Source organism: Ips typographus, linkage group LG2 (assembly GCF_016097725.1).
Source record: "Ips typographus isolate SLU linkage group LG2, UJ_Ityp_2.0, whole genome shotgun sequence".
Classification (NCBI taxonomy): Eukaryota; Metazoa; Arthropoda; class Insecta; order Coleoptera; family Curculionidae; genus Ips; species Ips typographus.
In genome coordinates this window covers 17,410,267-17,427,644 of record NC_138423.1, presented here as the reverse complement: position 1 = coordinate 17,427,644, position 17,378 = coordinate 17,410,267, and the positions used below count along the sequence as shown (strand labels likewise).

Sequence of the window (17,378 nt, the reverse complement as noted above, 5' to 3'; positions counted from 1 at the left end):
TCATCAACTCTGAGCTGATTGTGTCTATTGTTCGTTAGATTTGGGTGCTAAGGATGTCCTGGTAGTTTAAAACCGGTTCACCACAAAAGATAAATACATATTTTTACCCAGTATACAAGTTGCTGCTGTTGAATTCTGGATATTTGATTTTGTTGTATTTTTGTTGGATATAGTATGTTCTATAAGTTGGTTGAGACAAGTTACTCATTTCTTTTTGCTGATTGGGATACCTTCAGAGAATCGAAAAACAACAAAACCAAAAAAAAATGCCAGAATAAATTCTGGGGCTTGTTTTGTTATGTAGAACTACTTCCTAATTTTGAAAACACTCTCTATAGCAAAAGGTGTGACTTGAAGAGAATGCTGTATTACAAACTTACTTAAATTAGCATGAACATTTCTGTTAATACGCAGGTAATTGAAACAAGCATGATTCAAAGCTATTTCTCTAGAGGTAGGAAGTCAAAAGACAAAATTATCGTTAATGTTCGACAGAGTTATTATTTCATCAATAATGACACCTATTACGGTCAATTATCTAAGAAATAATGCCCTAGGGCCTATGCCTTGGTGTCCATATACTGTTTATTTATATATTTATATTACTATACTGTTTTCTCTCCTGGACTAATTGTCTTACAATTAGGTGAAAGCACTAAGTTAAGTTTTTTAACGGTTTTTGTCAGCTTCTTCTTCCTCTTCTCTGAGCAAAAAGAGCTTTTTGTGCTTTTTGCAACCATTTTGTGTTGTAAGGAAGACAATTTTGGTGTCTTTGATGTGGTTTTTTTTATTTATCTTCCAAATAAAACATTTAAATTTTTAATTATACCAGGTTTAACCACTATTTTTATTGGGGAGCAGACATCGCAGACAAATCATAATAGACTTAATTAATGAAGCTTTCTCTATCAGAGTCTAATTTGTAATGAACTTAAAAACCCAATTGTCCCGTTAAAAAATGGCTTCATAATTTTTTTCAAGAGAAAATTTTCTATTGAAATAATATAAAACCATAAATATTTAACTTGCTGAAATATTGAAGCCATCGTCTTTTCTCTGCCTACGATGCTAATAGGCTATGAATATGTTTGAAATTTTCACAGGTAATTTTACCAGTTTTATGTCTCTACCCTGTATGTTTATCCTGGATATTAGAACTTTTTTGTTTTACTGAAGACGGTTATTGCAAGAGAAAAAAACTTTATCAAAAAGTAAAATATACGGAATTTCCCTCAGATACATAGTTTAAAATTACTATATCAAAATATAGATGCCACGATATAGGCTTGTTTTAATTTTGGTTTCTAAACTATATGCTACAATGAACTTTTACTATTTGGTTAGTGTTCCAATTCAATAAAACATATTTATGGTACGGTCAACTATAAATTAAAAGCACTACTAGAATAATTTAGGTAAAACAAAATAAACAAAAAAAGACTGTCACTGGTTTGATGAGATGTGCTAAAATGAAAATCATGAGCAACATTCATGAAGTCACAAAGCTTTAGTGTCCAACTTCAATAAAAAAATCTGTTATTGTGATTTCTTGAATATTGGTTTATCATCTATACAAGTACGACAAATTCAAAATTATTCATAGGAAACAATAAGAAGTGTCGTCACGTTCGTTCTGGCAAACTACTTAGTTTTGTTCTTTGTCTTTGATTCTCTCTTCTTACTGTCCCTATAAATGATTTCGAGTTGTTCATAAGTGTACCAGTATTACAATGATGATTGAAATGTGACATGAAAAATTACCTAAAAAAAATAAAAGGTTCACACAAACACAAAATCACTTTAATATCGACACTTACCTCGCAAGGCGGTGGGGCACTTCGGTAAGAGGGAACTATTTTGAAGGTGACTGAACCTCGTGCTTCCCTCTGGAATACACAAAAACCTCTTGTATACCTCAAACCAATAATTTAAACACAAAAAAAAAACACCATTACTTTCTAGAGACTGGAAATACATAATGCAATAAATATGTAAAAGAAACCCAGGCGAGTAGAAGCAAAATATCATTTTTTTATGGTAATTATGTTGTTTTTATAAACTGAGAGAAGTTAATATATTTCTACTTACGAGTATTTTTTGTAATGCTGCAACGGACTGATTGGCTACTGGTATTCCATTAATTTCCCTAATTTCGTCACCGACATGAAGTGTGGCCTGTCTGTGAATCATTCCGCCATGTATTATTCTGGCCACTATACATTTTCCATCTTCGTTCATTTTTAATGTAATTCCCTGGAAAATATACAGTTTCAGTTGTGGCTAAACGGGAAATCCCATATTCAAATTAACGATTTATTTAACTACGCCGAGAACATTTATACTCGCATCCAGATATCCAATCTATCAGTGCAAAATAAATCGAGTATAGTATGTAAAAAAAATTTCATGCGATACCTTGATGTAAATGGAAATCCTTCTAGTATAATGATGATTGAGATATACACATTTTCGGTAATACTGATGTCTAGTACATTGAAAGGAAAGGGTTATTAGAATTGTTAAAAGGGACAACCCAATGAATTGCAAATGTTAATGACGAGTATTACGAAAGGCTTAGTTTAGTATTATAACTTTGAAGATTAATGTAATAATTATTTTAAATGGGAGGTACTGCTAAATATGGGAAACTGATTAATGGTTTTACTAAAAGCAAGCATTCGTATACCAGAATAATTCTCGTTTTAAGTAAAAACTGATGGTTTTGCATTTTCAAGTCAATATTTATTGTTTTCAACTTCAAATGCAATTTTCGAGTCGATTTCCAAGTTTTCAAGTCAATATCTGGTGGATCAATTTTTAACCGAAATATGTCGATTTTATGGCAAAAACATCGAAAATTCACTTGATAGGCTAATTTTGCATTTCCAAGTTAATTTTTTATAAATTTCAACGTAAAATGCAGTTTTTAAGTGAATTTTCAAAGTTTTATAGACGGATTTACTGTTTTAAACGAGGGGTGTGACACTTCAATAATATTTGGGTCACTCACCAAATAATATTAATAATATGCAATAATCTTACTAATCTTGATAATACGACATAATCCAATAATATAGTACATAATGCAATAATACTAATAATAATCTGAATAATACGAATAATACCCCATAATATAAATAATGCAGCATAATCTTGATAATACCACATAATCCAATAATATAGTAAATAATCTGAATAATACGAATAATACGGCATAATATGAAAAATCATAAAGCGGTGGGAATTGTTGGTTATTAAGAATAAATATAAACATTTTAAACCAACTAAACCAACTGAAGATTGAAAAGTGTAGAAATAATTATGCAGGTATGTTTTTTTTGCTTGGTTATTATAAGGAGCTTTTTGCTCGGCTTGTGACAATAATAAACTGACAAATTTTTTTAATTTATTTATTTATTCCCTAAGTATTTTGCCAAAATGTATTTATCGTCTTTAAATTAATAATTTATGCAATTACATATTAAATTACTAGCGGGTGATTAAATAAGAAACAACATGGGCAGTATTGAGGAAACTGAAACTGATACATGTTCGAAATAAAAAAATATGACCATAAAAACCTCGATTAAAACACATTCAAAATATTGAAGTGATTGGTTCGCACATCTACGTGAAACCAGTAGTAAACTCGGATTTTGTTATGACAGCTTTATTTACTGATACCATTTTTGTATTCTAAATTATAATCTAAATAATTTTTAACTTACTCGTTTGCGCTTAAACTTGTGCGCTTTTGCAATAATATTGCATCATTAATATAATACGTCATAATCCAAGTAGTAAAGAATAATCCTTAATAATACGCTAATCAAGCAATAATACGTATAATATCAGTATTATTTGGAATAATACAATAATACTGATAATATCAATAATATTGAATAATCCATAATAATCCTTATATTACCATATAATATCAATATTATTTGGAATAATACAATAATACGGATATAATACCAATATTATCAATAATATCGCATAATATTGAATAATCTATGATAATCCTCGTATTATATAATATGGGCCCAAATTTAAGAGAGTGTCACACCCCTCGGTTTTAAAGTCCATTTTCATGATTTTCAAGTCAATAGAAGGTTTTTAAGTCAATTTTTAACCGAAATATGTCAATTTCACGTCACAAACCTCGAAAATTGTCTTGATACACTACATTTCAAAGTTAATTTTCATAATTTTCAACTTGATGATTTTCTAGTCAATATCTGGATTTTAGGTAAATTTTCAAGGTATTCAGGTTATTTATTTGGTATTATTTGAGACAATTTTTAACAGAAATATGTTAATTTTGTTACAAATCTTGAAATATTGTAATTTTGCATTTTTGAGCCATTTTTTTTATTTTCAACTTTAAATGCAGGTTTCAAGTCAATATCTGCTTTTTAGGTAAATTTTTAACAGAAATTTGTCCACTTCAATTCACAAACCTTTAAAATTGACTTTATAGACTAATTATGCATTTCATGGATGATAACTTTGTCAATTCTTATGGCCGCCTTCAAGATGGCGTCCTCCATATCTCGGAAATCAATGACGATAGATTTTTTCTAATTACGTCATCGTGATCTACGAAAAAGTGCCTTAATAATATCTTAGTTTCAAAACTCTCTTTGGCTTTGTTAAAGAGTGTTTAAAATGCAGCCTCTGACGTTTTCCCAATTTTCCGGAAAACGGAGAAAGATAATTTATTTTGGAAACCGGAAATAAGTATCACATAAAATTTTCTAAAACTTTCCCCATAGAACCGACTCTGTAGCTCTTACGGTTACAGAGATCCCAATTTGGGACACACTGTATATTGGTGGTGTTTGCGGGTGCACTCAACCAATGAGTATTTATTCAAAACTAGTGAGTAATATGCATATTATGAAACATTCATAGAAAAAAAATTTTTTTTAACATAGACTATAGAAGTAATAGAGATTCTTTGCATTGTAGCTGAAGATTAATTATGACAAAAATTTAAAAGTATCAATTTCTTTGTGTGCTTTCTCTGTTATAATCATAAATCCATTAAAACAGCCTTGCGCATAATCAAGACATTTTAGCTAAATTTTGTAAAATAATTATGCTCTCTTTTAGAAGAGCAAAATAAAAAAGTGATTACTAACTTTGTTCTTAAAAAATTATGTAAATTATTATGCCGGAGATTGAAATGGATTAAACTTAATAGCTCGTTTTTCTGGATGGAAAACTTCTTAACTTCAGGAATCCAGACTGAATAGCAAATGATGATACCTTTTAATATTCATGTACACAACGTGATCGATTTACATTGCTCCAATTTATAGGCATTAGTATGCAAATGATGACAAATGGAACTATTACCACTAACAGTATGAGAGAGTATTGGAAATTAACATTGACCGTTAAAATTTTTCTATACATTATAAAGAAAAATCAGGTTATTAAAGCGAAAAGTCGAACAAATTCCCTATTTTGACCAAAGAGGTAGAAAAATTGATTCGACCGAATGATAATAAAACTAAATGAACGCTATCACGTTACTTCGTTCCGAAGAAAATATGTCGCGGAATGAAGTATAGAAGGTTTTTATGAGTATTGCAAGACGTAATTTAACTATATTAGGACCATATTTTGCTTTAAAATGTCTTTCGGAGAAGATGGCTAAAACGGGAACAAAATGAGACAGGCAATCTAATATATGAAGGGAGAATAATAACAAAACGGTTTTTTGGTACTGTTTCCGACCTTTTGAAATATTTCCCTTATAATAAATTTTAGCAACATCTAATGTCTTTCATGTCATCTATTAATGTACCAGACATTTTTGACAAGTACAAATTTTTTAAAACTACCTGAACAAAGAGGTTAACTTTTTTTGTTAGAGAGAATAATTACTAATATCAGGAAAAAATGCACCTTTATTTGTTTTTGAACCGAAAGTAATCTAATTTGGAAGATGTGTGTAAAGTTGTCAGAAAATTCTTTAAAACCGATATTGTACCTAAAACTAAAATACCTGTTTAATCCTTTCAATTGATTCAAAGGAAAGTTACTGAAAAAAATATGCATTTGATGATGATCCAAGTAATTGAAAACCACAAACCTCGTTCTTTCTGAATGAAAATCATTTTCTTGTTTCATTGAATCCATTTTTCAAGAATCCGAGAGACCCTAATCTACACACTGGGTAAAAAATTCCGTTAAAAAGTTATTCGTAGTAAGCAATAGATTTATTAATATTTTTCTCCAAAAAATTTTGCGGTTGACGAAGTAGAGTATGTCCTAAGTCCTAATGATGAGAGTTTAGGTGCCATTGTACTGATTTATTTATTATTAATATTGAAGAGAATAACTCAAAATTTTTCTTCAAAAACGTGTTCAGAAAGGCTAGAAGATGTTTAATTACTGTTAAATTTTAGCAACTAGGGATTAGCACAATAGAAGGGCTCTCATTGGCAGGGAAATAATCTCCATAAATGGTGGCAAACACAACTCAACTATATTTTTGACAAACTTGTTTTCCGTTGAGTTGGAAAGACTTTTACCGAAAGTTTGTTTTAGTACAGGATTACGGACGGGTATTCTAAACGAGAACATACCATATTACCGCAGTTTAAATATTTTGATAAAAATGATGTAGAAAACAAACTTTTTGCACAAGTGAAGCCAAACAAAAAGTAGTTTTGAGGGGTTTAAAGCGTTTTTAAACTTTGCAAGCTATAGTGACTTTTTCGTTATGTATTAGTATACTACGAAACTAAGTAGTTTTGTTCAGCACATCATTTACCAATGAACTTTAGTTAGATCATATAGAAAAGAACCCCTTTTCCGCTATCCTTTATTGAAATATTTTCATGTAATTACAATCTTGAAATATGTTCAAAGTGCTACTCATCAGTACATCTATTTTTATTATTTCATCATCAATACAAGGTGTTTTATTATCATTTATAAAAAATCGTAATATCTGTAGTATTTGTTGATAGATGGTTCAACATTTTAATTAATTTAAACTAAGTGAAAGTACATCTAAATCAATGTCTATTGAGACAATAATTACACCACACAAGTGGCTTATTAAATCAATATTATTGGACGGCTTGCTCAAGTTTGTTTTGCATTTTTGGGTCTGATTTAAACGTCCTGCTGAGTTTTAACACGTTTCAATCAATACAGTTTAGTAAGATAAGGTAAGCACTTATTTGTGAATAAAGCAAATTGAAGGCATCATCAATAATCCAAACAATTATTAATAATGCCCTACTAAATGTATCTTTACTTCATAAATCGCATTTGGTTGATTATAAAAACTCTACAAAATACACATTGCACCCGACAGATTATGGTATATTATCCTGGCCAATTTGAAATATAGTACAAATGGGGTTTGTGTCATATTTTAAAATAGCTTCAAAATTGCCATGATAAAGAATTATTGGCGTTTTAACATTATTGTATTTTCCAATAATATCCGTTCCATAACATACCTAGTTTAACTTGCTTGTCAAGGGAGCTATAATCGCTTGACTAATTTATAAATTTATAAGCAACTAACGAACAGTATTATTTAGTAAGCCATTTTACAATACTTAGAATATTTTAACAGATGTTAGTAATTTATGAAAAAAAATGGAAAATTGAAAAAAATAAATGATGAAAACTCACAGAGCATAAAGCAGACATAAGGAATGAAGCTAGTGATGAGGATAATAAGAAAAAAGTCCTTCAGTTGTGCTGAGTATAAATAATACCATATTTTTCAAAAAATTACTTATTTATGAGTTATTTTCAAATGATTTTTGGTAAATTTCTGAACTAAATTAACCTTTGAAAATTTAGATGGTGAAAAGATAGACCGTGTTGGAAACCAAAACAATACTAAAGTTAATAACAACAAATAGCCGATTTAATGCAAACAAAACTTCTGTAGGATTTTCCTTTTATGGCAGCAAATCTCGATAATGCACCAATTTTACAAGAAATCTTTCAAGTTTTCCACGGAGATTTTTAGACTATAAAATCCCTTTTTTGATTAGCACTGTATTATTTCTGCTGTTTCGGAAAATTTTTCTATACATACCATTGGTTCGTCGGTGTTTTTCTGAAATTGCACCAACCGCACCCTGGTGACATTCTCCATCTCCAGTTCACCGTTGGGGCCATCCAGTTCCTCTCCTCCATTGAGATATGGAAGGAGAGGAGGTGGAGTGACCCGCACAGCATCTTCTCCGTAGACTTCATGAGCAACAACGTCATGTGCTTGAAGCAGAGCCTGAAAATAATATGTAAAATGTTAATTTAGACCATAGGTACTAATCTTCTAAATTAACAGAACACCACAATTTTTATGTAATTGTTTTTTTTTTTTTGAGTTGTGTTAACACTCAAATTCAGCTTCTAGAAAGCATTTAACGATTAGCTTTAAAGACAGCTTTTAGTTAAAGTACATTTTGAATAAAGAGTAAATTCGTATTGGATATATCTCTTTATATATACTCTATTCTTGATTAAGATTTAGTCTGGAAGTTAAACTTTACTTCTTGTTTCTAAATGGTTCTATTACATATTTTGTAATGTAACTAAAACTGCACTGCAGTTATTAACTAGATTTATTTTTGAAAGAAAAGTACTAGACTAGAATGATTCCGGTCTCCTGAGGAATGGTTATATTTCATTAATACTTCAGTTGTAAAGTTAGATATTATCACGTTTACAAAGTTGTGTGACTCTATTTTAGTATCGTGATGAGTAATGGAGTTTGGAACAGGCAAAACTCAACTTTTATTTTAAATTCAAAAAGTTTATGTATTTTTTATTATGTGTAACTTTCAATGAATCTTATTCCACTTTGTTATACCTTTCATTAATTTGGCGTTAATTTTAGCTACATTTACGCCGGCTAAGTTTTATTCTCAAAGCTAAACAAAAGTTTAGAAACGTAAAAATTACCGTGTAATTCCGGAAAAAGATATTTAAAAACGTAATCAGGCCAACTGTCCCGATTCTTTCTGCGAATTTTCAAGGCGTTGAGGCTGAAATGCTTATCTAAAGCAAATTATTCTCCACTTCACATTTGAATATTTGATAAATTTTCCTTTTCTATTAGATTTTCGCCGGAATACTAAAAGAAAAGCTGACATTGGTAAATGTGCTACCGAGATTATAACACGGAACGATGAATTTTTCAAAACATGAAATTCAAATTTTGTACAATTTTTGTAGAGGTAAATTATTGTTATTTACTCGTATATTTCGATGATGTATTTTGTGAAAGTGATTTTGAAAATTTGGGTTTTGTCAGTTTAAACAAGCTGATGAAGTAGATCGCCGAAGTATTTTGGTGTACGCACTAGAGGGAATTCGAGGTATTATGAGGCACTTTGCCAGTATTACGAAGCATTTTGAGGTATTACGAGGCATTTTGAGGTATTTTTAAGGCATTTCATAGAATTTTGAGGCATTGACGGTATATTTCAAAATGTTTTGCGATATTTTCATTGGAATTTTGAGCGAAATAAAGCCTAAATAAAGGCAATTTTGCGATATTTTAAGGAATACATTGTAGTAGACCAAGCAGTAGACAATATAGTGTATCAATATAACAAAATTGACCACACATGTAATTATTATGGTAAAATCTTTGTTGCATGATATTGAAACAATATTTATTACAAATTATTATAATAATTTACCAATTATTCGACATTTGAACTACATTTTTAAGGTCACGTGACTGTTTTTTGACAGGTGTCAACTGGACTTTATAATGTTGCAAGCTCTAAAATTGCATAATCACGTGATGCGTCCCTTACAATTTCAGCTTTTACAACTGTCTAAAATAGTCTAAATTTAATTTACCACGTTTTTAAAGTTTCAACCACATTTTAACGGTCACCTGATTAATTTTGACAGATATCAAGTGGCCTTTACAGTGGTGCAAGCTCAGAATTATTTAAGTTATTACAACTGTCTAAATTTTATTTATCAACTTTCCAAAGTTTAAACTGCGTTTTGAAGGTCACGTGACTGTTTTTGACAATGTCAACTGGTCTTTACAATGTTGCAAGCCCAAAAATTGAATTATCAAAGTCACGTGACGTAGTTGATACAAATTTACCACTGTCAAAATTTAAAATACTGCATATTTAGTTTTTTAATTGTTTCTTTTAAATGATAAGTGTCTTTATTTGACACTTGCTAACTTGGTTACTATGACAGTTAGGAGATTCGTTTAAACGTCAAAATATAACCCGTAATTTCAGAAAATCGTACAAAAAATATTTTTGTTTGTTAAAACAGTCACCTGACCTTAGAAAATCAATTTTAAGCTTTCGGCACAAGGTTAAATCAAGTGTCAAAAATTTGAAAAAACCTTTACGTCACCTAACTTAACCTAAAAACTGTCACGTGACGTTTAAAAAAATGAATTTTAAATTTTGGAAAAGCAATCAGGTAACCTGAGGAAGTAATTTTTTTTGAATCACTAATGCTTATGACATTTTGACAATTGAAGGGTGCACGGGAAAAACAAGCTAAGTCAAATTTTGAAGTTTTTGAGCACAGCAGTTTTATCTCTAAAATCGTTGTTAACTGGTCACCTATAGGCATTAGAAACATAAATATTTTTTTATATATAAAGCAGCATGCTTTTTTATTTAATATAATAATTACAAGGTTTTTGTTGAAGAAGATACAAAAATAGGTCTTGACTTAGCCTGTTTTTCACCAGATTTATATTATAAATATTAAATTCATCAAGCTTAAGTAGCAAACAAGGTAATTCAGAAATTAAAATGTATGTCAAAAAATAATTAGTTGAAAAGTTGTTTGTTTTTTATTGATAAAAAATTATTAAACTAATTAGTTACTAAAAAGATTGAAAGGTAAGTAGGTCATTCCCGTGTACGCCTATCCTAAAATATGTTCTATTAGACGACGTAGCTCGATTTTCTTCTGACTAAGTTTGGACCCTGTATAGCATCGCTATTGTCTATCAGGTGAAGCTGTTTTCTCAATTTGGCCAAAAATTGACTTAGCTTGTTTTTCCCGTGCACCCTTCAATTGTCAATTTGTAAAAGCAGACATGCTACTTAATTAATCTGTAAAAAGCAGACATGTTACTTAGTTAATATTTTGAGGTGAGGAGTCGTTCTTCTTACAAAATATTTAGGCAATTATCCAGCTCAATCATTTTAACACATTCTTACAGTCTTCTTTCTTTGAAGAAGGCTAATTGCCTAGAAATAGCAAGGGCAATCATTTCGACACATCGAAGAATGTCTCTTCTGTTCTGATGTTAAAAGAACTTAATTTTTCTCTAAAATATGTTGGTCTTTGACATCGATCAGTATGTCTTCTTCAATCATTTCAAAACAGTATTCTTTTTAAGTCCGTAATAAGTTGAGCTTCACGTTTGACATGGCAAATAAAATTTTAGAAGATATGGTAACAAAATACGTTAAAACGCATTGCTAACAATAATTTGATTGCCTGATATGAACCCGCTAAATTCAAATATGCGAATCAAATTGCATTTTCAAAAATTTGCTAGGCGCAAATCTGCTTTAATGAATGAACGTTCAACATACGATGACCTTTTTGGAAGCGCCTGTCCTGCATGCAAATAGATGTTAAATTTTTAGTTCAGTTTGCGTTAAAAGCCAATTTATGCACTACAATTTTTTTACGCAAACCGGTTAAGCTTATGTCATGAAAGCGACGCTTACAGGCTCTGCAAGTTTAAAAGTAATCTTGTTGAAACGTTATTAAGGATCTCATGCTCTAACGAGCTCATCGAGTTGTTATAACGAGTTTCTATCGTACAGTGTCGAAGAGTGAGTTTTTAGATTTTGAAATCAAGATTGATCCAATTTGTCATCAATATACATCATAATGTTTTCTCAGATAAATTTTTTTACTTAACTGCAGATTTGTTTGATTATATTTACGTTTGTCTATATCTAAAACTAATAATTTCCACAAAAAAAAATGAAGAAAGTTTTGCTTTATTAAAACACTTTGTAAACATAAAGAAGCCACAAAAATCGCATTAAGCCAACAACTCGATTAATGAGATACTTTAGCAAGAAAATATTTCTTTTCTAAACGAACAATAATTACAAAATAATCCGATCAGCAGCGCGCTTTCGGTCATAAATAATGAATGAAAAATTGCCTGATTTACCATTCTTTCTCTCGTTCGATAATTGAATTTTTGTCACGTTAGCTAAACAGTATAAAACCGCAACGGATGTCCTTGTACTTATCCGCTTTACCGTTTTCCGCACGGATTTGCAAAAAGATCAAACGTCACGATTGCTGAGAAGGTGCGACGTATTATTAAAGTCTCCATTTTTTTGCAACTTAAGTGGATTTTCTTTGTGTGCTTTTTAACGGCGGAGATTCGATTTCTGTGATGGATAGAGTCGCATATTCAAGAGCGAGAAAAAACTGCGGCGTTTGTGGTTTTTTTTTCATCCCATAAAGCCATTATGGCACACACTGTGGATAATTCATGACTCTTTTCATACCACAAAAACGCATTTCTCAGAAAAGCTAATGTAAAGTCACAGGTTTCGTATTCAAGCAAATTGTTCGTATTGGAAGCGAAATGACGAAAACTTATTCTTGTGTTTTGCTTTCGAAGTCGTTGAAATTGAATAAAAACCCATTCAAATCGTTCACCTCAAAACTGCATTTGAAAGATTTTGTTTTGAGTACCGCTCAAATTGGATTTTTCACAATGGAAACAATATATTAAGCAACGCGAAACACAAAACCTTTTACCCGCATTTTTCCTTAAAATTTCTATAGAAAATATGCGGAACACGGCTAGATCCAGCGATCGAAAATTCATCCCGAGTCTAACCTCCATCATATTCATGACCATTTGTACTTTTTAGGGATTTGGAGTTTAAAGCTGGGCTATAAACTAGCGGCCGATAAATGATCCTGGTGTATGATCCAATATTTTGTGTAATGTATATCCCATCTGAATAGAACGAGACCTGAATTTTTGAGTCAAATACTATTGTCGGTTTTATTGAAACATTTGTGTTGAAGGGTTGGTTACTTTCTCCCAATAACAGTTCGGTTTTAGTTGAAAAAAATACTGAAATTTACTTGTTTTTCTGGTAATATTATAGTATATTACATGTGTTGAAATACTTATTCTTAGAGCATTTTTATAGTCACGAGTGGGGAGTATTGCCACGACGAGATCGTAGATCGAGTTGTGGTGATCACAAGAGTCTATTAATTTGCCATACCACGATTAACACAGAAATTATCAATTTTTAACTCTGAGTTACGTAATGAGGGATTTTACCGAGGGGTAAACCACTGGGGCATTACAGTGTACAAACTGTAGGAATTAGTGGGCATTACTTGGGAATTGGCAACATTACTAAGAATAAATAGGTATTACTGGACATTAAATTAGTATTATTAATAAAATTGAAACCGTCTAAATTATATTATAAAAAAAAATATATATGTTTTCTATACATCTACCATTGAAATATGAACATAAATAAAATAAATAAAGTTTGGTAATTACAATGAGATCCGTTGGAAAAACAAGGAAAAATTATTGAATTTTGTAATTTTACTTTCAAAAATTTTGACTGTCTAGCGATGAAACCATACAACTAATCAATCAACTTTATACGTCAATAAAAGCTCATTTTATTAGCTATCTATTGATATACCAGGTGTCCAAGAGCACCCTGGACATAGGAGATTAACATGGGAAAACGGTTTTGATTTTTTTGCGCCTGTACGGTTCATTTAATGGAAAAACGCTTTAGATAAAAGTTGTAGTGCACATTTTCGGCTATTAACTTGTAATTTTTTCAATGCCGTAGATTTGACCATTAAGGCGAAAAACGGATCTAAAATTCGGAAATTTTAAATCTCCCGCCAAGAGGTCGTTAAGGAAAGTTTATATCCGGTCGTGCTACCAACCTTTCAAAATCATAACAAATCGTTGTCAGTCATTCTGTAATCAAAACATTCAAAACAAGTTTATTTAGTAATAATTTTGAGTTACGACCCACATACTGCGAAGAAAATACAAATAAATCGTGATAAAAACACTTTATCAGTAGCCACAGCCCAAAAATCTGGTAAGTTGCATTCATAACCTCATTCAATGTCTCTACTAAACTTATTTACTTTGTAGCAAAATTCTTAAAGAAAACACTGGTTTTGCTTGCAAATATTTAATGAGGATGACCGAATCACCTATCTCAAGCCTCTTCATAACACTACCAAACGATTTAAAGTGATGAAAACAGTGGACAATGGAGATCTTTGAAGATAAGTTTCCTACTGTACAGGGACAACAACAAAGGGGCCAAATACTTCCTTCAAAAGTGGTGTGATTTAGTTTCAATGTGCTTAACTTCATGGACTATCATCAGCGAGGGTCTACACCAGTGTTGCAACTAAAACTTAAAATGATTCAGTGTTGATATTTGACTTAAATCTCAAAATTTGATGTGCCTGTGAAATGTGAATAATCTTAAACTGGCTATAAAACCTCTGAGAAACCCCTTCTAAGAAGAGAATATGGACTTACACAGTCAAATTATCAGTCAGGTGACAAAACTTTTTGTATATGGGTAGGTATTGTCGAAAAACCAAGTTTTCAATTGAGCTATCTACATGAGCTGTTCTATTCTAGATTTATTAACATTATAATTGTGTTCTTTTTTCCACACACTCAATTGTTCCAAATAAAACTTTGTACACTGAACGTTTGTATTAATTATTTATTCACAGTTCAAGGTACAGTATACATTTTCTTCAAGTGAAAAGCTTAGGTACAATAGGTGGCAAAGAAAACTGGTCTTACCACATAAACAGTGATTGTTCCACAGATTGAGTGTGAGTGGGTGAACCTGTCACCATACAAGCTATGCTAAAAACAACTTCGTCTTACTAACCTAAGGTTTGTTTGGATAATAGTGGAGTTCCAAATTAGCAAAGGTAGGTGAAATGTAGTGATTGAAAGTCTCTAAAGAGAAACAATTTGCTTCTCATTCAATACACGATTTCACAGGACATACCTTTACTAATCAAATGTGAACTCGAATCACACATTACTTGCAAATAAACTCTTTTTGGTTAGTAGACATTTTACAAGTATCCTTGTAGGTGTTCAAGTTAACTAATGGAGCTAATTAAATATCAGTACTTACCTTACCCTGTAGAGATGGGAAAAAACATTGACAATCAGTTATAAAAAATGCCTTTTTATTAACATCATACAATGTAAAACCACTTAAACACTATGGTGTGTTGATAACACTACAAAACAGAAGGATACAATAAAACTATCAGTCACATAGGTCACTAAATTGCACCACTTTTGAGGGAAGTATTTACCCTCTTTTGTGGTCCCTGTATAGTAAAGCAACTTATCTTCAAACATCTGCAGGCCTTCCTAGTCCATTGTTTTTATCACTTTAAATCGTTTGGTAGTGTTATGAAGAGGCTTGAGATAGGTGATTCGGTCGTCCTCATTAAATATTTGCAAGCAAAACCAGTGTTTTCTTAAAGAATTTTCCTACAAAGTAAATAAGTTTAATAGAGACATTGAATGAGGTTATGAACGCAACTTACCAGATTTTTGGACTGTGGCTCCTGATAAAGTGTTTTTATCATGATTTATTTGTATTTTCTTCGCAGTATGTGGGTAGTAACTCAAAATTATTACTAAATAAACTTGTTTTGAATGTTTTGATTACAGAATGACTGACAACGATTTGTTAGGATTTTGAAAGGTTGGTAGCACGACCGGATATAAACTTTCCTTAACGACCGCTGGGCGGGAGATTTAAAATTTCCGAATTTTAGATCCGTTTTTCTTATTAATGGTCAAATCTACGGTATTGAAAAAATTACAAGTAGATAGCCGAAAATGTGCTCTACAACTTTTATCTAAAGCGTTTTTCCATTAAATGAACCGTACAGGCGCAAAAAAATCAAAACCATTTTCCCATGTTAATCTCCTATGTCCAGGGTGCTCTTGGACACCTGGTATAAAAGCTTATACAAAATGTAGCAAATAAGCTAGTTATTGACGATTGAACGAAAAAATGCACCAAAAAAAGTCATAAAAAATGAGTCAACTTTGACGCCCTCTAGTGGCCAAACCGTCCAAACTATTAACCCCAGTTCGGGTATTTTTAGAAAGCTCATTTCATTGGCTATAGATTGACGTATAAAACTTTACCAAAAATAGTGCAATTAAGCGAGTTTTTGAGGATTAAACAAAAGGATGCAACAAGAAAAAATTGGTCAAATTTGACGCCCTCTAGCGGCCAACCGTCTAACCTGTCAACCCAAATAAGGATATTTTTAGAAAGCTCATTTCATTGGCTATCCACTGACGTATAAAACTCTACTAAAAGTAGTGCAATTAAGCGAATTTTCAAGGATTAAACAAAAAGATACCCCAAAAAAATTGGTCAACGTTGACGCCTTCTAGCGGGCAAACGGCTAACCAATCGATTTTTATACGTCAATGGAAAGCTCATTTCATTGGCTGTCCATCGACATATAAAAGTATCAAAGTGTTGTGTGTGACAATAAAGACAGTCTTGACTAAATTTGACAACTACTACTTTTAACCTTCATTAATTCGGTTATTTTGACAGTTACAGGGTGGTTCAATGTATCAATTTAGAAAGTGATTTTTTTAAATAATTGGCGTAATACAAACTTCTTTAATTTTGAACAGAGAATCAGACAGAATTATAAGAATTTGTTCCGTTTGAAAAACTAGACTTTTTGTCCTTTTTTAGAACTGATTTTTTGACCACACTGTATTATACATTTTGACGTTTTTCTGCACCCATTCCTAGAACAAACCTTGTCTTACATGACAAAACACAAAAACAAAGAAAACAAATTTCCGGATATTTATAAATTAAAAATGTTTTGGAGATCGAAAACATAAAATGGTAAATATCTCAGAAACGGATAGATATAGGTATATGACATTAATACACGAAATATGTCTAGAATTTGATGTAGAATACAAAAACAAAAAAATATACAGGGTATCCCATTCCGGTTAATTCGTTGCACGCATATTTTCTTATTTTTAATTTTTTTAATTAAAAAAGGTTTCTTTAGACTCTCCAGTTGTGATAATTCAGGAAGTTAGTGGGTGTTGTTAGGCTAGGTTAGGTTAGATTAATTATTAGGCATTACAAGAAATTAGTGGGCATTACTGGCATATTAGGAATTAGTGTACAAAATTTTACTCAGCGGTTTACTCCTCGAATTTTACAGTCACTAGTGCGATAATCTTTATTGTACTCTTAGGGTGTGTAAATCCCTCATTACGTAACTCAAAGGAAGCT

The 17,378-nt window shown here is 31.2% G+C and overlaps 1 protein-coding gene and 2 long non-coding RNA genes across 9 annotated transcripts in view; 1 reads left to right on the top strand and 2 right to left on the bottom strand.

Moving 5' to 3' along the window:
* Positions 1-17,378, bottom strand: part of CASK (peripheral plasma membrane protein CASK) — a 196,620-nt gene that overhangs the window by 13,773 nt on the left and 165,469 nt on the right. For all 7 annotated transcript variants that reach the window (XR_014177269.1, XR_014177268.1, XM_081974205.1 and 4 more), the window contains 3 exons: positions 8,084-8,275; positions 2,089-2,253; positions 1,818-1,886 (listed from right to left, as the gene is read on the bottom strand). Coding sequence is in view for 5 of the 7 variants with exons in the window: in XM_081974205.1 (XP_081830331.1) it covers positions 1,818-1,886; positions 2,089-2,253; positions 8,084-8,275 (426 nt within the window). In the remaining 2 variants the exon portion in view is untranslated. The remainder of the gene's footprint in view (positions 1-1,817; positions 1,887-2,088; positions 2,254-8,083; positions 8,276-17,378) is intronic.
* Positions 13,964-14,761, top strand: LOC145725440 (uncharacterized). The gene is made up of 2 exons (XR_014177270.1): positions 13,964-14,129; positions 14,186-14,761. It is a non-coding gene; the product is annotated as an uncharacterized LOC145725440 (long non-coding RNA).
* Positions 15,248-15,761, bottom strand: LOC145725441 (uncharacterized). The gene is made up of 2 exons (XR_014177271.1): positions 15,631-15,761; positions 15,248-15,574 (listed from the first exon to the last, which is right to left on the bottom strand). It is a non-coding gene; the product is annotated as an uncharacterized LOC145725441 (long non-coding RNA).